The following is a 24,467-nucleotide window of genomic DNA, read 5'->3' on the forward strand; positions in this document are numbered from 1 at the left end:
TACAGACTGACAGGCCTGATGCCATTTTTAACCCTGGAGTAAAAACTCTGAATTTATGTTAGATACAAAATTATCTAAAATCAGAAAAGTTAAAGTAGCCAATGCTTTGGGCTACTTCTATGACTAAATAGATAGGCATAGCCTACATTTTGTATAGCAATTGCTGTATTGCTGTAGTATATCAAATTGATTTACTACAGCAATTTGGTAGGCAGTCAGGAAGGGTTCCTAAGTAAAAAATCATTTTGTCAGATATTCAAAAGCAGTTACACATTACACAAATTCAGGATTCAAAAAAGCTTTATTTCACAGCATATAAAGAAGACATGTAGTAAGCATACATTGGAGTAGCCTTCTGCTCTTAGTGCTGCAGCAAGTGATGAGTCAAATGCTGATAGTTTATTTATTTGTGTAGTACTAAATCATGTGCAATGAAACTAATAACGATTCTTCTTAAATTATAACAACTCTATAAGCCAACATTACATTGGGACTTCACATGCATTCACCCGTGCCAAACATATATTTTTAAGTTATAGGTTTAAGTTAAGTTTACAGCATCAGATAGACCTTTGCATTAATGTAAAAAAATAGAACTAGCTTTGGGCGACAAAAGTCAGAGCAAAATAACAATAGTTAATAATAATTGTATTTAACTTTGACCTTAGTATACCATGATAACAAGCTACATGAAATTATAACTTGAATACAGTCCATGCTCTTAAATGCACATTATGGAGTAATCATTTTTTTAACGTTTCAATACAAAAATAACCTTAACATACAAATAACATAAATGATTTCAATGGCTGTTTATACATGGCATAAAATGAACATGTATTTGAACTGATAGAATGATCCTAAACATGCATGGCTAGTCTTGGGAGTAAATTGAACAGTTGACAGTGGTGCACTAGACAGAATGAAGAGATTGGAACAGTGGCTCTGTCCTTCTTTCTCTCTTTTCTAAGGAACACGTTGGATAGGTCTGGTTGGTCCCTCAGGCTGACTCTGCCCGAGCCACAGAGTGTTTAGCTGCTGTCCTATCCTCCATGAAGTTATCCTTAATTGGAATGTGATCTGAGTGGAACTATTACAATACACTTTAAATTGGATTAGTGCAGCATCTGATTCAACAGTTATAATTATTATTTTTGAGGTAAGATTTAGTAAAACTCTAATCTTGAAGAGCGAGTGCAGGACTTGAGCATATGATCAAGATACAAATCATTTAATTAATGATTCAGGAACACAAATAATATGTTTTGTGAAGACAGACAATAACAGAATTGTTAAGTTGAAAGTTTTCTCTGTGTAAAACTCTCATAATTTACATAAACTCTAAACTTTTATCATGCAAAATTGGAGATATATGATTGATTTTAATTATTTAAAAGAACAGAACAATAAGAGCACAAAACAGATATGAACATCCCTAAGGCAGCCGGTGCAAGGATCACATGCACAACACAGCTCTCCAATGACATCATGATATTATAAATCTTAACACATAACACTTTATCTTAAGTGTTCAGAGCAATAGCAAAGGCAACTTAGATCTGACAATACCTATTTTAGTAGATAGTATACATCATATACTGTTGAATCCGCTATAAATCTCTGCTCCAGCCACTCGCCATCTCATCAAACTTAACCCGCTACTACGACAGCACAGTTCTGTGGTTCATTCTACCTGGAACATACTTGGGGTGGTTCCGAGCAGGGCATGACATTTCTTCATCACTAAACTGATCCTAATATAGGATTGAAGCAACCTTTAACTCATTTATAAAATAAACATGTTTCACCACTATAACTGGAACGAAAGGCTCGCCATTGAACCCCCCCCCCCCCCCCCCCCCCCCCCCTTTCCCATGGAGGATCCCAACCCCCCCTCACATAGAGAAGACCCCGGTCACATCTCAAAGATGCTTCCCCACTGCCCAAGAACCAACAGACACCAACATTGGGGCAGCTAAATCCGTTGGTCGTGGTTGGCAGTGGCAAGGACTAGGGCCCAATCCCATTTCTACCCCTTACCCTTACCCCTCCCCCTTGTTTTGAAGGGGTAAGGGGAAGGGGTAAGGGGTAGAAATGGGATTGGGCCTAGGTATGTTGTTGACAAACTTTTAGAATCGCTGATGGCGCACGTCGGCATTACAGTTAAAGGTTGGTGTTTGTTGGGGCAGTGTGCAAGCCCCTTAGAGGCCCCCCTGGGCAGCATTATCCTCTGTTAGGCTGTCGCGTCCCCCGCCATGTCTCTTGATTCTAGTGTGGACTTCCAACCAGGGAGTGAGGGAGAGGGGCTCGGGCACTCAGCCGTCGTCTCGTCTGTGTCCAGGGGACAGAGCACTTCGGTGCACAGCTCTGAGCAGGCGTCCATGTTGGTCATGGTGGTGTTGGCGGTGCTGGTCGCGTTGCGAGTGGGGGTCGCGCTGGCGGGGACAGGGAAATTGGACAGGCAGAGCTGCAGCTTGAGCTTCTCCACCTCGTAGTTGTGCAGGTACTCCTGGATCAGGTAGCGCTCCCGCTTGATCCGAGCCTTCACCTCCGACGGCACGTCCGGGATCATCCACGCCACAAAGAATTTCACCACGAAGACCACGTGCTGGGGGTGGGGGGTGGGGGGTGGCAGAGGGTCAGTAGTCGCTGAGAGCGCAGAGGTTCATCACTCGGTGTGCATGCAACGCTGATGCCTTCAATGCTTCATTAACCCACAGGTCTTACGTTATTACACTACTCGTCTACAAGGGAAATGGATAATCAAACAGTCAAATCAAATAGTGCTAGAGTCGAATCACAAGTTTGCAAGAAGAGATAAAGATAGATACACACTGGATTGCAACAATGTACGTAAGGTGATTATAAGTTATTATTGTTATTTATATTTTGGTAGGGGTCATACCTCCATGATGATGATGAAGGCCATTTTGGCTGCAAGGATGTGCCAGAACTGCATGGTATGATCATACTGCTTCTGGTGGCCAGGTGGGTAGCGGTAGTCACGATACCTGGGAAGGACCAATCCATGTGTCAGCACGCAAAATTTACGTCAAAAAATTCATATATTTGAAAGATTACCTAAAGACTAACAGTGTGATACTGTTTTCCGAAAGTATAAATTCTCAAAACAACAATATCAATATTTGCAGTCTGTGAATATTCAACAAAATTGTGTTTTATCTCAAGTGCTACAGTCACAGTACTAAAGATCATACTACAGTTGTGTCATATTTTACCGTATTATCGATTGCTGTGTAGGTTATATTCTTTTTATTTGAAGACAGGATAGTAAAAGTGCAGTACAGCCCTATTTCAGAATGCATAATGAATTGAGTTGTGCCAATACTCAGTAAGGGGATATGTATCAAATCTCCATATTGCTGACACACACAGACTAAACAGTTTGTGTGGAAGACCGAAGCCTACTGCGCTCCAAACCATTCCCTGGAAGGAGGTATCCCTCTTTCTGAGTCCTTCTCAAGCTTTCCTCCATTGGGTTTTGGGAGTTCGGGCTTTAGGGTTACAGTTTTTCGTATAATGTGGGGCTGTTAAGCCCTTTGAGTCACTGTTTTAAGGGCTGTATGATAACCTTCACTTAATTTAAGTAACAGACTTCTTGGCTCTAGACACTAACTGGGTGGGGAAACTGAATGTAGAACCTAATGGCGGGATCCACATTCAGTTTCCCCATCCAGCTAACGCTTTTAAGGAAAGCTATTAAGGAGTCTGAAATTATATCACGCCTGGCGCCAACTTGTGAGACAGAAACAACAGACCCCAGAGGCAGCGCCCTCTAAACATGGCACTTCTAATACGGCGCGACGTCAGCGACACACTCCCGATGAATGAGGCCCATAGCGTCCGAGGGCAGGAGGACACACCCACCTGCAGGTGGTGATGGAGGAGTTGGAATACCAGGAGGGGCTGTCCCCGTCCTCGGGCATGCTGTCCAGGCGGATCTGGGAGATGCTGTAGACGGAGAGGCTGTTGTTGACGTAGCCGCGCATGGTGAGCTCGTCCTTGTTGTGGGTGGAGTACAGATAGACCAGGCGCGGGATCATGTCCGACGTGAAGGCCACGATGAACGCCTGGTGGAGAAGAACAGAGATCGACAACACTGAGCGGAGGCGCAAGAGGAAACGTTCCTGAGACACAAACCATTTATTTTCTACCCAAAGTGTCGGCTTAGCTCAGGAAGCAGAGCGGATTTGCTTGAAAGTGGAAGGGTTGCTAGTTAAATCCCCGGCTCTTCCTACCTGAGTGTTGAGGTTTCGAGCAAGACACCTTATCCTAACTGCTCCAGACTAGCAGGCTTGAATGGTTGACTCTGCCGTCGGTGTGTGAAGGTGTGTGAAGGTGCGTAAATGTGTCGACACAATCATTTAAAACTTAAGGAGATATTATTTTCACATAATTATTTTTTGCTTTTAACATAGCCAATTCAAAACAAACATAACTTTGACCATTGATGTGGTTATCGGTTGACATTGGTTTTATATTGGGGTGTGCTTCAAAACCCGTCTACAATCCCACTTCATGAAAAACACTCCATATCCACACGACCACCTACATTGGTGACGACAGACAAGATGGCCACCACATTGAGGATCTCCTGCCAGGCTCCGATGTTACGAGCCTTGGAGGCCACGGGCCTTCTGAACTGGGTGGTGAACTTCCAGGCGTCTACGCGGATCTCCAGGATGTTGTTGCAGAGGGCCAGCAGAGGAGCCAGGGGGAAGGAGGCCACGAACAGGGTGATGAAACCAAACTGAACCACTGTAGGAAAGCAGGGGAGAGGAGAGGAGAGAAGAGGAGGGAACAACGGTGATTGAAGGAAAGCAGACGGAAGGATAAAACTAACTAAATTGACCACGTGCGTGGCTTTGATTATAATATCATAGGATTTATTATGTCTGCCTATCCCCCAGCTATCTTGCTGAGACTGTAAAGCCCAAAGCGCACAGAGCCTTAATCAGGTTTTACCTTTGTAGCGCACCCCAGTAGTGATTTGCTCCATTTTTAATGGAGCAAATCACACCGAACAAGATTCAGCGGGTCTGTATTTTTATCGCTCTCTTCCTTTATAGGCCTTTCACACATGAACTCTGGATAAACTCTGGAGAATCAGGTACGGAGATGATCCGGAGCTGCCATTTTGGACATGCAGCACACAACTGGAGATAAGCCGCATCAGACGCGTTCACACCCACTGGAGATACTCTGTATGCCTTAGGCGAGGGCTGTCGCCTCCACGCGTAGGAGGCAGGACGTGACGCAAAAAGTATGGAGCGGAAGTCGCAGTGTTTTGTTTAACATATCAAAGATCGCGGCTGAGGCTTCCAACTCCGTAATGCTGACTCTTTTTTGCAGAGATATCAATATTGCATTTATTTTATACATATCCGCAATATCAACAGAAGATTGGAAAACAGAAAGAGGTCGGAACGCAAAGGCAGGCAAGAAGAGAACACGTCGATTACGCGCGATGCACCCGGTTTCGTGCCAGTCGCAGGATAGAAACGCCGTCAACACGTCAGCAACAAGCCCACTCACTCCTTGTGTTTTCTCAGATTCTCCGGATTATACACTAGGGGCCTGGCCTGGTAAGGGGCCTGTCCGGACTCTGACAATTGCGTTATCATCCAGAGAATGTCCGGCATACAGTGCATGTGTGAAAGGCCTATGTTGTTTATTTGCGTCCCTGTGCTTTGGGCCTCACGCGGCTGGGGCCTCACCCATCTCCAGGTACTCATAGAACAAGCCCAGCTGGGTGAAGTTCAGCAGGTCGTTGTCCTGCTCCCAGCGGCTGTACTGGTTCTCAGGCTGGTGCCTCCCCTTACGGCTGCCCCACCAGTTGCGCATCAGCCTGCACGCACACACACACAAACAGACACAAACACACGCTACATATTGTGCATTTCTAGGAAGAGGAAACACAAATGTAAAACTGTAGCTTGAATGCTAGCTTGTTGAAATAAGCATAATTTATTTTGGTTGGTTATGTGCTGCAAAGAAAACTGTGTGTGTGACAGGTTGAGGATTTGTGTTCTACTGGGTGAATGTGTGTGTGTATTACAGGGTGAAAGTGTGTGGGTGACAGGGGTGAAGGTGTGTGTGTGTGTGTGTGTGTGTGTGTGTGTGTGTGTGTGTGTGTGTGTGTGTGTGTGTGTGTGTGTGTGACAGTACAGTGTGTGTGTGACAGGGACAAGCTGTGTGCTAGGGTGAAGCTGTCGGTTTGACGGGGTGATGGTGTGTGTGTGACAGGGTGGAGGTGTGTGGGTGACAGTGTGTGTGGTGCTTACGGCAGCAGTGCTTCCTGGATGTTTCCCCACAGCTGCTTTCCCACCATGACAATGACCAGCTGGGTGGTCAACTCAATCAGACAGCCCCCTGGGTCACACTGACACACAGACAAATACTGGCCGTCAAACTTCTCATCCACACACAATCTAGAACAAACATAATCCATCTGCAAAGGATAATAGGTTTACCGCTGGTCCGAATCAGACTTAAATGAATGATGAGGATGAATACAAATTATGGCTTTAATTAGGTTGAAAGAAAGGATGAAATCGCTTTTCCTTTCGTGTTTTCTGTACCTCTTCGTTCCTTAGTCTGCTCGCCTCGCCAAACATATACGTGTAGTTTCCAGGGTGACCCACAAACTTCCCCTTGAAGAAGGCCACGTAGAAGCAGGACGAGTAGTAGTTCACAAACTGGAACAAGAACATCTTCATGGTCAGTTTGTTCTCGTATTCCAGGTGGGTCTTTGGGATCTCTGTTGAGAGGACAAACAAAACAAGCTCATTTTTAAGGAGCGTCGATGTGCGTTCCATACATAATCTTTGTGCCTTCGACCTCTCCTTCGGAAACACCTCTCCTTCTTCTGTGGGATGCATAGTGAGTTGGAAAGGGTTGTGTGTGACTACAGGACTTGGAGCTAAGATAATAATAATAATAAGAAAATAAAGAAATAACATTTAAAAAAAGCTTCACAAAATCCTGTCCATGGAGAGGAGCTCATATTTAAATCATTGCATCGTGACCTGCAGCCCCCACTATTTCATTTATGTAGGACGTAGAATTTCTCCAGGGTCTTACATCAAAAGATTTCTACACTCGCATTAAAATCAAAAGTATGGCACTTTGCTTAAAGTTGCCAAGGCCAAAAACAGCCACGGCAATAATATTAATTGGCCACATCTTTGCCATCTTGATTTTTAAGGGGCTATTTATTGTGCTATACATTGATCAACTGAGTTAATACAATCTCAAAGGTGAGTAAACTTCTACATGTTCATGAAAGAACATGTCTTAGGCTACTCAGGAAATCATAAATAACATTGCTGTTCATGCAGCACGTTTCTCAAAGCTGGGCAAAAATCAAACCAGATGCTTCCGTGGCCCTGATCGTTTTCTGTGATTTTCCTTGGGTTTTCTATGCACTCCTTCATGGATCTGCAAGAGTCTGCTTCAGATCGTCTGGGACCCACAACTCAATTGAAAGAGTTGATTCTGTGCTCCCCCGACACGCACAACTGGTTCAGGAGATGAATAATAAGGTCCATTGGAGGTCAGATTGACCTCGTTCCATTCGAAGGCATCCGTTTTTCTTTTCGATGGACTGGGAAATTCAGTTTTTGACGTGAGAGTCAGGTCAGACGAAGGTCGTTTGAGCTTTTACCCAAGCCTTACCCATATCGGTGATCCAAACGGCCACCCTCTCGTAGAAGAAGTTGAGGATCATGATGATGACAAAGTTGATGCAGGAGGCGGTGACGGAGGTGGCCAGCTGTGGAGTGATCAGGTTCCCAACCAGCTGGATATTCCTGGTGGGGCTGTCCTTCATGATGCTGGCGAAGGCCGCGAACACAGCCAGCCTGTAGGCTATCACCCCGATGATACAGGCAACGATCAGGGACATCTGTGGAGAGCATGCGCACACACACACACACACACACACACACACACACACACACACACACACACACACACACACACACACACACACACACACACACACACACACACACACACACACACAAAGTTAGTCAACACCTGCGTGGGTGAACACTTTAGAGCTATTGAGCTTTAAACTAAGATAATTAATGGAAGATAGGACTTCATAAATCCCAGAGATGTGGGTGTCACAGCAGGAGGTACACTTTAGATATACAGATTTGAATTAGCGTACACACACACACACACACACACACACACACACACACACACACACACACACAAACACACACACACACAAACACAGACGCACACACACACTGGTTTGTATGCTGGTACTTTACCCAGAAAAGCACGGTGGTGCCCGATATGCAGAAGCGAGCAAGCTTGCTGCTCATTGGAAGATACGGCTCAGATTCCTGAAAGGTAGGTCGTGTGACATTGTGTGAGAGACAGATTGCATCCATATGATAGAGAGAGAGAGAGAGAGAGAGAGAGAGAGAGAGAGAGAGAGAGAGAGAGAGAGAGAGAGAGAGAGAAGATCACCTTGGTGATCGGGTTCATCCTCTTGCGAGTGCATTTCATCTCAAACTCAGGCCTCATCTGCAGCTGCTGCTGCTGCTCTTCAAAGTCCACCAGGTCCCACTCGTACTCAAGGCGGGCCTGCCGCCTCTTCCAGAACTCCAGGAACAGAGTGACTGGGGAAACACATGAGTTACTGGAGACACTCTCTCCCCCCCCGGCCCCCGCAACCAATTCTGCTCACTTCCAGAACTCCAGGAACAGAGTGACTTGGGAAACGCACGATTTTCCTGGAGTCACTCTTCCATCGGCCCCTGAAGCCAAATCGTCTCAATCTTGCCTTGGCCAAACACATCTTGTCAGGTAGAGCTATAGGTAGCTACAGGGAACTATATGTAACCACTTATTTAGCCATTGGAAGGAACAGAAAGTATGGGTGTACGTGCGTGTGTGACAATGTATTGTGTAAAGTGTATCGATGCACCACTCTGCTCAATGTAGATTGTCCTCTCTCCTCTCAATGTGATACTGTGACAGGCTAAACGTAGTGACAGCATCGTGGGCAGACACTTACCCCAGATCCCCATGAAGATGGCGAAGAACACCGTCCCCTCGTTGTCAAACAGATGGGATTGCTGGAAGAGTGAGTGGGGCAGCAGGTAAGTGGCTTAGCAACGAGGAGAAGACGACACGCTGGCTGCTGGCAGCAGGACACTCTGCACACTCAGCAAGACACTTCTCACACAGTTCTAATGAGTCTGTAGTCATCCATTCATCAGTTCAGTGATTAATTCATCAGTTCATTCTACAGACTTTGAATTTTGCATGGTTTTTGAATGATATTTTGATTGAATGGTGACTGCTAAAATGCTGACATTTCACCTGTTAAACTCGCTCCCTCCCAAAGAGTTGCCTTACCCAGGAAGATAGACAGGTAGAGTTGAGCTTCCAGAAACTGCACTTTTTATCACAAAGTGGGCACATCACGATACTTCCACCAATGCTGGGATCGCAGATCTCTTTACTGCAATTATATGAACAGGACGATATCTTTCATCATACCAAAAAAATCATCACATATTCAGGCATAAATATAAAAAAGAAAAACATATGGTCAATCTAACTTCGTGTAACATTTTTTGTCAAGAAAGTGGTACATTTATTTAAGTCGAGTTTTAAAAACACACATTTTCAAAAGCAGTCCTCTGATGCCCCCTGGTGGCACTTACCTGGATATATTGTCGTCGTAGCTGAGCAAACCATATGCAAAACAAATCACACCCATGACTGCAGCGAAAAACAGCATCTCAGTGTAGAAGCCCAGCCATGCGAAGTAGATTCCAATCTTTTCTCCATAATACTTCCTGCAAGGCACGTACATTAACATCAACATTTGACATAGTCTCACAGAGACTCCAGTAGCACATTACCGGCTCACTGTCTCGGTATGGGCAGATATGGGTCCTATGTCACTCACCGGATGAGGTTGAGAGGCTGTTCTTTGTAGAAACAGAGGAAGCGGGCCCAGTTCTTGTAGAGGTTGTAGCGTTCGCTCTCGCACTCTTGATTTGTTGCCCCTTTCCAGTAGCGACTCTGAGAGATACAGGAAGGCATAGAGAGAGGAGGGTTTCAGGAAAAGGTGATGAGGACTACCTTTTTTTTAACCCTTTTTCTAATCCTAACTGTTATGATCTGATATATCGATTTGTGTATGAGTTGGCTATAAACTAATGAATGCTGTAAGATTATGGAACATAATATGCACTAGTATGAGATTCAGGGCTAGTATAACAGTATATAAAGTATACAGTGTATGAATGCGTAAGGGTTGTATCTCAGCATAAGATGCCTACAATATGAAACACGTACAGTGCAACAGTAGGAATTACGTATGTGGCTTATAGTGCACAGTGACATGAAACCGTCTCTGGCTATTGCAGCGTTGGATGCTGGTTGCTCCCGCTAACATTAAGCAAGGGTTGGATGCTGACGATTCAAAAAAACAAAGCACATATTTAAGGGACTATATTAGCTTTTATCATACTTTTAATAAATACTCGAAGCACAGCATGACAGTATCGTTGCTTAGTTTTGGAATACCACCAACAAGATCGATATTAATTGAAATTCTCTTTGCTTCCGAACTAAAAAAAATCAAATGGTCTGACAAAAAAAGGAGAAAGATCAGGCTACCTGCGCTTACTCTGCCGTGCACTCATTGCGCATGACCGGGGTCTTCCAAAAAGATATGCAGACCTCTTGCTAAAGCTAGCGAGTTAGTCACGTGTTTATGAGGCTTTGAATAAAGGCCTGCAGGGAGCGGTGGGTGTATCTTGGTTGGATGCTTTCATGATCATAATCTCATAATTTTTCCCTCCTCTCTTTTTTCCAAATTGCCGACCCCAGCTGAAAGAGTCTTACGTCGTGCAGGGGAAAGGCAGCAGTGTAGGTGCCATTGCTGAGTAATCTCTTGATCCCCTTCTTGTATTTTTCCTGCCGATCCTCCTTTTGATACGGACAGCGAGCCAGGATGTAGAACACCTAGACACACACACTTTTATTACGATAGGTTTCTTCACAAATGCTTTGTGTGTGTGTGTGTGTGTGTGTGTGTGTGTGTGTGTGTGTGTGTGTGTGTGTGTGTGTGTGTGTGTGTGTGTGTGTTTGTGGTGTGAAAACTATTTCTGTGACAGTTCTGTGGGTGGTTATGTATGTGTCAATGTATGTGTGTGTGTGTTGTGTATGTGTATGTGTGCGTGTGTTTGTGTGAGTCAGCGTAAACATGTGTTTATGTGTTAGGTGAGTTAAGATCAAGATAAAGAACACTAGACAATTGTCACAAGTAAACTCACAGAAACGCTGAGTGTCTAATTACATTTACTCACAGTAACATTTCAGTTTTCGGATCCCCTACTTGGTTCCTGACTACTCACAATTCTGTTCCTGGTGGAGGGCGGGAAAAGGGAGTCTTTGTCGTTGATGAGGAAGAAGTCTGTCTTTCCCTTATCAAAGGCCGTGGTGAAGTAATCGGGCTGCGGCCGCATGATCTTCTCCGGCAGACGGAAGGGTTGCGACAGCCACCCGAGCGGGACGTCCTGGGCGTGAGGAACATCGCTCAGCTTGAAAGGGACCTTTATCTTCAGGACATCAGCGTAGGTGGCCAGCACCTCCCAAGGAGCATGGATCTTAAGGAAGTACGTCCGGCCGTCGTCCGAGTCCTGCTCATCCAATTCAGAAATTAGAGAATAGCTTTATTGAATTCTTGAGTTATTTTAGTATTCTAGCGCAGTGAGTATAACAAGTAAAGTTAAATGAACAATATAACAATACAAAAATATAAAATAAAGAAAATATTGAATTTATAATAAATATTCAATATATAAAACCATATATAAGCAATAGCGGAAAAGTAGGTGTAACAATAAACCTTTTGTCATTGATCTTTTTTTTATATATTGTAGAATATTGTTATATTTGTAGATTAGGATGAATCCTAATAGGAAAACAAATAAATCGACAATTACAATTTGACCATCCCTTTAAGAAAATAATTGAATGCGCATGGTATGCCGTCATAACTATTCCACTAGATGGCGCCACCATGGTATATTCGGATTGCTTACGCGTCTGTCCTCGGTCTCCAGTTCAAGCCCTGCTTTCTCGAGGTTCGCCTCAAACTCCCTCCTTCTCTCCTATAAATAGACAGACGGATAGGCAGACAGCCAGAGGCAACAAACATGTAAAACACCCGGACACAAACTCACAAATGCATGCATACTAAAAGCATGCACTCATTATGGAATTATGTCTTGAATCTGCCATTGCAATTCCTACAATTACATTTTTAAATAACCACAAATATAAATGGGACTTCCTTCATTTCGTGACAAGAGCATACTGTTCGGTCACATGATTCACATATGATTGTATGGTTTTTATGCTCTACCCGTAGTCTGCTTTCTTCCTAGTCAAGTTTGGTTAAACTTTAAATGATGCCTCTATATCAGGGCCATGAAACCACTAAGGAGCAGTTGGGAGCTTTGTGCGGTACCCAGGGACCCTCTCAAAAGGTGCGGCAAGTGGGGGCCCATAACAGATCTGAACATACAACTCAGATGGATGGGTTAGATAGGTGTATCATAAGTCAAGTCAAGTTATTTGATTGTCAAATGCACAACATAACAGGCAAAGCAGTCATAGCTGGAAATGAAATAATTACTTTACCAAACTTTAAAACAGACCAAGAGACTAATTCAACATATTTACTAGCACCATGATAGCCATGATGAAGAGTGCGAAGCGACCCAAACCTCAGGTGTTTCCTTTCATGCTTCCTGTGCTGCGTGGTTGCAGAGGTAACCACAGTTTTCAAGACATGAAATAACATTACACAAGCGAACATGCTAATTATAGTCAGTGTTTATAATACAGGAAAAACAATAACCCTAAAACCACTTATTTGAAATTAAAGTGATGTAGTGGGTTACATACAGTAGTAGTGATTTTCAGCTCTACAAGAAGGCCTTATTTTAAGTTGATAGTGGGCAGGGACAAGCACAGGTGTCAAGTGGTCTGGTTAACATGGTGTTTCTGTAAACAAGTACAGTAAACAAAAGTCTTGGAATCCATCAGAGTGCTTACGCTTACCGGTTTCTTCTCATCTTTGTCTTCTACGTAAGATAGCACAAAATCGATCCTCCGTACGCCGTCCCTAAAGAACACCGTGTCCCTGTTCCACTGTAGCTTATCTGTCTGGCAGGAGGATAGGGGGGACACATTAAAGGTACAGTGTGTAGGACTTAGGGAGGATAGGGGGGACACATTAAAGGTGGAGTGTGTAGGACTTAGGGAGGATAGGGGCGACACATTAAAGGTACAGTGTGTAGGACTTAGGGAGGATAGGGGGGACACATTAAAGGTACAGTGTGTAGGACTTAGGGAGGATAGGGGCGACACATTAAAGGTACAGTGTGTAGGACTTAGGGAGGATAGGGGGGACACATTAAAGGTACAGTGTGTAGGACTTAGGGAGGGTAGGGGCGACACATTAAAGGTGGAGTGTGTAGGACTTAGGGAAGATGGGGGCAGCACATTAAAGGTGCAGTTTGTAGGACATAGGGAGGATAGGGGCAACACATTAAAGGTTCAGTGTATAGGACTTAGGGAAGATGGGGGCGACACATTAAAGGTGCAGTGTGTAGGACTTAGGGAAGATGGGGGCGAAGCATTAAAGGTACAGTGTGTAGGACTTAGGGAGGATAGGGGGGACACATTAAAGGTACAGTGTGTAGGACTTAGGGAGGATGGGGGCGACACATTAAAGGTGCAGAGTGTAGGACTTAGGGAAGATGGGGGCAACGCATTAAAGGTGCAGTGTGTAGGACTTAGGGAAGATGGGGGCAACGCATTAAAGGTGCAGTGTGTAGGATTTAGGGAAGATGGAGGGAACACAACCCCCCACCCTCATTCCAACAACGTATGAGAAGCTATGTTTGCGTGATCGTCTGATGATCGTCTGATGATCGTCTTCAACAGCATCAAGTAACCAAGTGTAAAGTGATGAGATCCCTTAAGAGATTTATGTTTTGCTTTTAGTTTTTAGTCTGTAACACAACAAGATGAAGAGGTTAATAGGCTTAGAAGTAAGATTGCAATTATGACTGTTCTTTTCAAATACATCATCTCAAGAGACATTTATCCGTTCTGGGCTAGTGTAGAAACATGGTGGTGCAAATTGGCATGCCCTCTGGAAGAGGACCTGCTCCCTTTATACTTTTAAAAAATATAAATTAATAATTAAAATATTTTAACTAATTTGATCCCTAAAAAGACAACCCAATCACATTTCCCTATAACCGAAAAGATGCAGACACTGGGCTTTGCAATTGAATTACAATTAATGCTATATGTATCATTAATGCTATCTGATTGCCCAATGCTATATGGGCAATAGGACTGCAAAGTGCAGTTACTATGTCTTTCTACATATTGTTTGTTTGTAATTGCTTTATTAAGGTGTCTATATGTTTCAAATGTTTTGATTTTCAGATTAAGAAGACAAAGAACAAACTATACGTAATATATAGTTGGAATATCTACTTAAATTAAATGGAGCCAGGTGTACTTATTAACCTCCTTATCTCAATCCTGGACATCTTCAAAAATAACTAAATCTCCACGAAGTGACTTACAAAGAAAAAAACAAAGCAGACTGCGGTTTCTGCAATTTCCCCTTGCAGATAATGTGGTCTTCCTTGTTTTTTTGTCGTTTTTTTAAGTAACTGAATTTTTTCTCAAAAACAAGATTCTACCAAGGTCCCCTCCCAAGATAAAAGATATAACCACTATTTCCCATTGCCTATTTCTTCTGGATAAATGCCACACACCTCCCTGGTACAGATGGAAAATGTCCAAATGTCTAGGAACATGCTATTATTACTAAAGAAGGCGCAGGTCTTGGGTGACTCAGCAGTAACATCGGTGTTCTGAAAGCTAGCAGTCTTTAATCTAATCCTTTATCTTCCTTGATACAAAACAGACACTGTCAGTGCTTGTGTGTTGGTGCACGTGTGCCATTGCAACAGGGTGTGTGTGACCAGTTCAGCGCAGTAGAAGTAGTGTAGCTTGCTTCTAGCTGTTCTGCCAGCTTCCTACTCTATGCCTTTAGCCAATGCCACTGGCTAACCCCTTGGGGTGTAAAAAAGGAGCCAAGCATGTAAGTCTCCTCAGTCCCAGTACACTGTCTAACCATCACCATTACTCCTACATTATCTCTGCTTGGTCACACAGGGAAGATGGGCACTTTGCAGTCTCAGTCTAATCTGCAGGGGGATCAGGAAGGTGAGGCGTGCAGGCCGACTGGGATGTGGTTACATTCACAACTGCATCAGGGACTTCCACTTCTGCCTTGTGGACTTATGGGGGAGGCCAAAGGCTAGGGGAGCTTCTGCAGCTAAGCTGTGGGGCCAGCCCTCCTGCTGACACTTTGCCACCAGACTCAACCTCATCATGGACAGGCTAGAGGAGGCTGACACTGTACCTAAACAAGGTGAACCGCGGCACAGATCATCGCTGTGTGTGTGTGTGTGTGTGTGTGTGTGTGTGTGTGTGTGTGTGTTTATGTGTGTGTGTGTGTGTGTGTGTGTGCGTGCGTGTGCGTGCGCGTGTGTGTGTGTGTGTTGCTACTGAAACAAAACTGTTGCCACACAGCATCAAGAGACTTACCTCTGTGTGTCCCGGCAGTGAACTCCCGCGGTCAGACAAATAAATGCCGTGGCCATTGTTTTCATCTGCAAAAGAGCCAGACAGTCAGTGTTTCCAACAATGCATGTATGCACACTGAAATAACCACTCTCACCCTCACACACTCACACACACACACACACACACACACACACACACACACACACACACACACACACACACACACACACACACACAAAAACACACACACACACACACACGCTTATTTGTGTATAGCACTTGGAATGCATTGATTGTTCACAAGTGTGAGGCATGTCCCATTTGTAATCACGGTTCAAAAGCTCAAACTTTCAAAGTAGTATCCACTAATGGTTCCTTAAGCCTACATGAAATGTTACCATGCATTGGATCAAAATGGGGCATTTGTGAATATGTAAATATGATATGCACAACTGTTTAGCATTAGGTATAGCACACATACGTATGATCCAAGAAATGTAATCAGTGCTGCTGATACAAACTAATTGATGGTAGAAAGAAGGTAAAAGCCTGCTTTATTGTTAGACACAGAAACACATTTTATAAGCAAAGCATCATGAAAGGAAACAGGAAGCGAAGACATAACTCTGTGAAACCCACACCATGTTTTCCTAATTAGTTCAAGCAGTGTCAAACTAAAACTGGAAAAACAGAAACAGGGATTCAAGGCCATAATTTCGGTGAGTTCTCTTTGGTATGTGAAGCAAACATGACTCATAGAGCAAACGAGCGAGAGAGAGCAAGAGAGAGAGCAAGAGAGAGAGCAAGTGAGCGCGAATGAGAGAGAGAGAGAGAGAGAGAGAGAGAGAGAGGAGAGAGAGAGAGAGAGAGAGAGAGAGAGAGAGAGAGAGAGAGAGAGAGAGAGAGAGAGAGAGAGAGAGTCCTATTCACCCATTTCCCCATACAGAGGGAATCCAATATCCAAGTAGCTCTTCTGCACAGCTCTGGTGCAGCAGGAGGCCCTGCGTAGGGACTGTGCTTCTGTAGCTGGTCTTGAAATGTCTTACTGCTGGGAAACCGTGGGGGAGGCTGGAAGACCCTGCAGTGATCACTGGAGGGGGTGGAGTCAGGATGTAGCTGGCTTCATACCACAATCTCTCATTCCCCTCACCACAAGAAGAAACCCCCCATGCGTCTTCATCAATAGGCCCGCCCCCAACCATGCAAAGAGGACCGCCCCACCAATGGATTGGATGCAATGTCAAAGATGGATGGGATTTTGAGCCAATCAGGAGTTGGCTTATCCTTGATAAGACTAGAGCTTATCATAAAGGAAGGACGAAATGAGACAGGGTTAAGGAATCCCTTGATTCGTCAGAGAACAGATGACACATATGGGTTTTTTCTACAAAGCCACTGGGGAATGACTAGGTATACAGTCTGGACTTTTCCTGTTAACTAGCTTTGGTCTCACTCCAGCTGTCAATGTTCAGTTATCAGAGTGTGCATAAGACAAACAGCAGCAGAGGGCAAACACTGTGTTAGGGGATATGTCCTTGGACAAACAGAACCATTCAGGCGGTAGGACTAGGCAGTACCTGATTAAAGTGATGTATTGGAAAGATGTTTATCAAACACATATTGGTAGCGAGAAAAATGGTTGGCAAATAAATCGGAATGTATTCTTTCCCTAACCTGAAATGTTGTTCATCTAAAATTGCTAAAAGAAAATCTGTAAAACAAACAACCACTCTTCACTTTAGATGCACTAACTCTCAAGTCAGGTGGTCTATTTTTTGGGGATTCATATTATAATATACTTTTGCCAATCAGTCGTGAAACCTTTATCCTGAACCTTAACGGTACAGTCATCATATAAGCTCTAGTGAGACATTGTTGCCCCCTAAGATCTATGATGCAAGCATATCATGTCCTCGGATGGTGAGCTGGCACCGCTAGTGACAGAACTCACACAAATCAGACACTGACGTTGTCATTGAGTCGGAAGTGGAGAAGGAATGTGAAGTCAGGAATGTATAATCTGCATCCACAAATTGCACACACGTGTAAGCGCGTGTGCATGCACGCACTCACGCGCAGCCGCAAACACACAGACAAGACAGGCACAACTGGGAGTAGCAGTGACAGTATGAATCATGTCTAACCCAGACAATGCATGACAGGGCTGTGGTTCCTCTCTACTCGACTGTTGACTATATTGGTCACAAAAAGGCTTTGACAACTGTTCATATTACATTGAACACAGATGTACGGCGACAAATTTGCGACCAATGTGCGGCGGCACTTTCCTTGGAAATTAATAATGATCAAGGCTTACCCTACAGAAAACATACTTGCTTTATGCCTGCTTAAAAGTGCAATGTGTAGAATTTAGTGTCATCTAACAGAACAGACTTGGCAGAAATGGAATATACTATTACAAAGTAAGAAAAGATGTGCTACTCGATGCTTGGTGATAGCTTCTCTATGCTGTCGTATAGATATGTCTGTACACATTAATCCTTTTTGAAACACCTACTGGCACCTTTCAGGCCAGAACTGGCCACTGTAGCCTCTTCTACGTCGTTGCAAAGGGAGGTGTAAGGAGAGGTGAGGGAGGAGGGGGCAGTATTCAGCAGGTTTCAATCTGCAACCTCACCCCTAGATGCCTCTAAATCCTACACACTGCACCTTTAATGCCCTTTTCTAATTATTTAGTTCTCTGCTGCTGCAGTGAAAGTCTTTGCACTGTGGTTATTTGTTTATGAATAGCTCCATTGGTCTCCTGCAAATCAATGAAGGAGCTTTGTCCTTCCAGCATACAATGAGACTCTCTCTCGATTGCAAGGATGCATTCTAAATAGGTGTCAGATGTAGGTTATATGGCAGCATATCAATATCCTAATATAGTCGGAAGCACAGGAAACATTCTCACTTGGTACCTAGACCTAACACGGAACATTCCTTAGGAATCAAGGTTAAAATAAACCACTTCACAATTGAGACACAGCCTTGATGATGAGCATTTCTCTCTAGCCAGGGGTCAATCGATCACTGATCCCAGTAGCAGGTAATGAAGTATACATACATATAAAGCAGATGGACAACACAAGCTAGTGTCAGATGAGCACACAGACTCGAGGAACAAGGAGTGCCATTGCCAAGACAGAGGACAGGGCATGAAGTCCAGACAGAGAGGAGAGGTGAGGAGGAGAAGAGGATGAGGAGAGGGAGAAGAGTGGTGAGATTGGAGCGACGGGCGGACGGACGGACAGACAGGCGTCACACAAAGCCTTTTATCTGCCCGTACCTGAGTGCAGAATAATCCTGAATGCTGTCAGGGCATCTGGGTCATCTTCATAGTAGAGACAGACAAGACAACATATAGACATTGGATACACTATTAGTGGTATGTTTTACACTGCAAAATGAACAGCAATAGTATAAGGAAAACAAATGTGTAAAACAATGTTTATTTAAGTGCCAGTAGAGGTGAAGAACAGCCAGTTTAAAGAGGCCTCAAATAGATAAGACAATCAAACCACCCAAAAAAGGTTAAAAGTGGAACACTCAACTTCCAACTGTTATTATAGCATGTTTTGGGCTAATTTAATAAACATGAGGTTTAAATGCAATCAGCTTTCGCTGACTCACGCAACATTGATGCCTATTTTTGTGACACATGGACAGCCTACAATGAAAGCTTTTACAGCCACTCCCCAAGCCTCCCTGCCCTCCCTGAGCCTCATTGCTATTCTCACTCAGAACACCGCAGATTAAAATGCCACCCTGGTGGGCCAGCAATCTTTTCTGTGAGCAAAGCTCTGCCCACGGCCACTGCTGACTGCCCGCCGCGTCCTCTTTTGTCTCTGCTGATGAGGAATTCCAGATCTCAATCACACGTGACAGCCAACCTAGGCTGTAGTGAAAGAGCTTCTATTAGTAAGATGATGCAACTACATGCACACAGTCTAATACAACTCACTTTTTAACTATACACACTGTATTCCATTCAGTTTGCTGTATATAATAAACATTGTATTCAATACATCGCACTGTGTAACTATGCACACTGAATTCTATGAAACTCACTGTATAACCATACACAGTGTATCAAATACAATCCACTGTTGAAACATTGTATTCCATGAAACTCACTGTATAACCCCACACACTGCATTAAACACAGCTCACTGTATAACCAACCATACACAATGTATTCAATTCAACTCACTGTGTGCACATTATTCTATGCAGCTCACTGACCATACATACACAATGTATTCAATTCAACTCCTCACTGTGTACACATTATTCTATGCAGCTCACTGACCATACACATTGCATTCAATGCAACGCATGGTGTAACTATACACACTGTATTCTATGCAGCTGACTGTATCCATACACACTGTATTTAATACACGTTACTGTTTATCTAAACGAACTGTGTTCTGTACAGCTCACTGTATAACCATATAAACTGTATTCAAAACAACTCACTATTATACACACTGCATTCTATGCAGCTCATTGTATAATCATACAGACTGTAATGTGAGTAACTATGTAACTGCCCCCCACCCCCCACCCTAGCCCCCACCACCACCACCACACACAAACAGTAGTTTCACCCTGACAGGACCCTGACAGGTTCACATGCCTTAGCAGAAAATAAAATAGAAATGTTTCTTCCTGCTATTATCCTTATAATTATAATTATTCCTTCAACTAATATTATTAACATCCCTGGGAACGGGAAGGGGTTAAACATAGCTGAGGAGTTATCACCCCTCATCCTTGACATTAGGGTTATATGGAATGTCATCTCTCAATTCAATATAGTGTTCATCAATGTGTTTATTTTATTCTAACTTATCTGCCGGATATAACGGTTCAAGAAGGGAGGATTTTCTTAACATTTCCTAAAAATAGGCGGAGCAACAGGACTAGGCTTGCATGTGCAGGGGCATGCAGAGAATAGATAATACCGCCTTATCTTGAATAGACCACATTTGACCAATCGTGCCTTGCACATTCTGACTTTTTTTTCCCTTCTTAATTTTTTTTTATATCAGCATGACATTTAAAATTAAACTCTTAAACAACTATTGTTACTAGTGCCCTACCATTAATTAACATAAAGAGCACTATTGGCTGTTTTGTTTTTTGTTTATGACAGTGTATTTATGTTACAGGGACTTTAATTAAAGGTACAGTGGGTACAATTGGTACCCACCGCATATTTGTATAAGTGTATAATCCCATTAAAACACTCAGGGGGGCATGTTATCCCCATGGCTACGACCCATTTTAACTAACATAGTTGTGTAGGAAATTAGAATGAGCGATGTTGAATATTGAAATGCACACCCTGCTGTGTGTCCGATAAGCTTAACTGTCTTTCGAACCGGGTTGTAGCTCCGACTTCTATCGAGATGAATAATTATACATTCAACAGAGAGCGCCAATTATTGATCTATGCATGTAGTTAACCACAATGGATGCAAGAAGAGAAGATTTTAGCAATGTAATAGGCTATTAAGTACACCAACGTCTGCCATGTCTTTCAACATGCACAGTTACCATGGTGAGGCACAGGCCACCGAAGTCATTGGAAGGGAAGGGGTGTTCAGTGGGATGCAATCTGCAACCTCACCGCTAGTTGGTCAATTAAATTACTAAAATAGTCACTGAACCTTTAACCAAAACAATTTGTATTATTCAAAAAGTCAAAGTAAATATAATTTGTATCATCATTATAAAGTCATTCTGTAATTGAATCTCAGTGGTCACAAGTGGTCTGCATGCTTTTTCTCACTTCATTTATCGCACAAAACCGTCAAATGTGTAATGCAATTATTTGACCAGTTTCCATAGCAACCCCTTTTCTCCGGGCATCGTTTGCCGTCAAGCAATCACTTTATGAGCTAGACAGCAATGCTAGAAACACATTGCTTTAAACCCCATCCCAAGGGTAACCCATATAATAAGCCCTTTGGGCAAGGCCCCGTAGCATCCCTGTAGAGGGCCTGCTGATCGATAAAGGCATTCTATCGCACTGCACTCTAAAGGCTTGGGGAAGATTAATAGATAAACAAGGAGCCATTTCATAGAGGTCCACCAGTGACTACCGGCAGCTGCTGCCGCTTCAGACCAATCCAGTCTTTAGTAAAGAAATAAACAATAAAAACAACACAAATAACAAGTGTGGCTGCTGAAATCATTGCAATCCTTCCAAACTGTAAATGAAGCTGTCAGTATGCAAATTCCTCTTCCAAGGCAAAGGGCTGTTTTGTATAGTAGGAAAAACACAGGTGTAGCTCAACATTGTGCTCTGCAGACACACTGTAACCAACCTAATGTAAAATAACTTGTCACATAACCCTCCTATTGATGACCTGTGAAAGGGCCCATTGCCTTAGAGCCAACGGACAACAGGGAACAGGAAGGGACGGCAGAGAGGGGAGTGGGGCGGGGGGGCATGTTGACCAACCCCTCCCTCTCCTCTTGACGTATGCCGTGTGGTCGGCCTGATAAGGTCCTTCACAAAGCTGATGAGGTTGGAGAGTCTATCAACTGCTCTCGGGCTAACCATGGATGAGGCTGTGTACATCATAATTAAGAACACTGATTGGCAAAAAGACAAGCTGTTAGCTAGTGGGTGCAGCTACGAATATTGAAAGAGAACGTAATACTAAATTGAGTTCAGCTTATTTTGTATGTTTCAGTTCCTCACGGTTGAGGGCGGTGTCTCTGTTAAGTGGATACAAATGCTCATTTGGTTTATGTAACATTGTTAGGATAAACTATTTAAAGTCGGGGGTCATCCAAATCCCAATCAGATTCAAATGGGATCTAATTTTTTTCAACCACTTCAAAGTTGATTTGCCATCCATCAAAGTTAACTAAAGAAAATATGTTATTTACAATGATAAAACGCTATTTAAAAACGGATATACTCGCTCATCAGAGATTTTTCCAGGATTGACTGGGCGTGTCAAAATTATGGCATGAGATGTCGATTGAGCTTCGCTGGGTCCAACTGGAGTCTACCCACTAGGCAAGCTGTTTTTTAATTGATTGAGCTGAGATTGACTACAGATGGACTTGAAAACATTTATTTTCACTTTGCTTATGGATACTGGGTGCTAACAACAGAAACTTTAATAGAAGGAAATTACCAATGTGGATACCAGGGAAATCAAAGCTCCATTATCATGATAGCACCAACTTCTTAATTATAATGCGTCAAGTTTCAAATGACACTTTGTGAGGTCAAAAGTAGAATCTAACATTTCAATTTCCACATTTAAAACTACACTTCTACTGCTTTCCTAAGAAATAAAGGATAATGGATATATTTCTTAAGAAAGCACTCGACTCGGTTCTTGATCAATATACTGAACAAGAACCATATCACAACCAATGGACTATAGTCTGCAGATTGTTAATTCGAAACAGCGAAAAGACTGTTGCTAAATATGGTACCTAAACATAGACAATGTTGTCATGTTGCCTCACATTAGGGCCAAAAGGTAGAGGGTAGACCAAAAGGAAACACAGTTATGACCTCTCGGTACAATACAAACCCATCACGAAAAGGAAGTGGCTGATAGCATCAGGAGGGTATTTGTATGGCTAAAATCAAAACATCTGTCATGCTTCCTATTATGCTCATAGGTAGCCCTATTTTACCATGACGTCATCATCACGCATCGTGAGAATCGCATGCCAATTTAAGTGCATAAATTGTCACAATTGAGAGATGATTTTAATTTTGAGATTAAATTAGAAAGATGCAAGCCCACGCGTGCGGTTAACTCAATACACCTAACTATAATTCAATTTAACCTAATTGAATCGAATCAATCACAGAAGTGTTTTTTTCTATAAAGAATAAGGCATTTTACACACCTGACGAGATTATTTGTGTACATTAATACGCTTTCTTAATTACCTGTTGTCTGTGAATCCTCCGCGCTCTTCAACTCGATTGAGGTTTCGTCCCTCTCCTTTCCCGTTATTCGTTGCATACTGGCCGACTGTAGCTTTCACCTTTTTAGGAAAGTCGGAAAGAGTCCAGATGACACTTTAATCGATTCGGCGGCGCCCGATGCCACCACGGTGTACGGGACCACTGGGTAAGGATGAATCATCAATCATCCACTCAGATATTTCTACTTTGATTTAGGTCGATATACATTGTTTTGTATTAACATTATTGCCGTCCTGTGACTGTCACTATGGCACTGGAGCTCGCTACCGTTACTCGAGACGTGCGGCAGAAGATAAAGGGGAGGGGCAACTTTTCAGTCGGCGAAAATCACTGGTTTCAGGAGTAGAGCATGTATGATGCATGCATACCTGATGCATGGATAACAGTATTATCCAACGTATTCTAAAGGTGTATATATTTTCTAGATGTTGACTGATATTAATACATACTACTACTACTACTACATATTTGAATGATCCACAACTAGGAAGCTAAAACCTACTCATGCGTATTGTTAATATAGTAATAGGCCTAGTTGTCTGCAATAAATCTTACCGCCAAACAATTAGCAGATGAGGACATCAAGTGGGTCTTTTTTGCATTGCACTTTTTGTGCCGCATAAATAGACTGCTATATTACAAGGCAAATGTAATTGGCCTAGCCTACATAAAGTAGAATAATATTTAATAAAGAACCGGACAGCTATTCATGTAACAAAATCCCAATTTCAAGTTCAGACAACTATCAAGAATTATTTACAACATTTTCCTTTGCCTGAAGATCCAAAGATAAAATTCTTAC

The 24,467-nt window shown here is 43.1% G+C and overlaps 1 protein-coding gene across 3 annotated transcripts; it reads right to left on the reverse strand.

The window, feature by feature from the left end:
• Positions 1–282: 282 nt before the first annotated feature.
• ano5b (anoctamin 5b) lies at positions 283–23,949 on the reverse strand. Of its 3 annotated transcripts, XM_030376592.1 has the most exons (21): positions 23,627–23,949; positions 18,977–19,021; positions 15,709–15,773; positions 13,132–13,236; positions 12,108–12,176; positions 11,418–11,702; positions 10,906–11,025; positions 9,962–10,077; positions 9,714–9,848; positions 9,403–9,508; positions 9,059–9,119; positions 8,509–8,660; positions 8,307–8,381; positions 7,699–7,927; positions 6,603–6,781; positions 6,306–6,403; positions 5,739–5,869; positions 4,574–4,779; positions 3,889–4,091; positions 2,906–3,011; positions 283–2,608 (listed from the first exon to the last, which is right to left on the reverse strand). In XM_030376592.1, the coding sequence occupies exons 1-21, from the start codon at positions 23,700–23,702 to the stop codon at positions 2,234–2,236; spliced, it is 2,937 nt and encodes a 978-aa protein (XP_030232452.1). In that variant the 5' UTR covers positions 23,703–23,949; the 3' UTR covers positions 283–2,233. The 3 variants fall into 3 exon arrangements, with proteins under 3 accessions (XP_030232452.1, XP_030232454.1, XP_030232453.1); XM_030376594.1 differs by lacking the exons at positions 18,977–19,021; positions 23,627–23,949 and adding an exon at positions 16,618–16,727; XM_030376593.1 differs by lacking the exon at positions 18,977–19,021 and having other exon boundaries at positions 2,101–2,608.
• Between the last annotated feature and the right edge of the window lie 518 nt (positions 23,950–24,467).

The sequence above is a fragment of the Gadus morhua genome, chromosome 14 (genome assembly GCF_902167405.1).
Source record: "Gadus morhua chromosome 14, gadMor3.0, whole genome shotgun sequence".
Classification (NCBI taxonomy): domain Eukaryota; kingdom Metazoa; phylum Chordata; class Actinopteri; order Gadiformes; family Gadidae; genus Gadus; species Gadus morhua.

Bases quoted from the DNA above. Each gene is read 5' to 3' on its own strand.
- ano5b (XM_030376592.1), bottom strand. From the start codon at position 23,702: ATGCAACGAATAACGGGAAAGGAGAGGGACGAAACCTCAATCGAGTTG. The intron at 13,237-15,708 runs GTAAGTCTCTTG...TCCTCCTGCCAG, and splicing joins CACTGCCGGGACACACAGAG to ACAGATAAGCTACAGTGGAA. The intron at 11,703-12,107 runs GTAAGCAATCCG...TTGGATGAGCAG, and splicing joins TGGAGACCGAGGACAGACGC to GACTCGGACGACGGCCGGAC.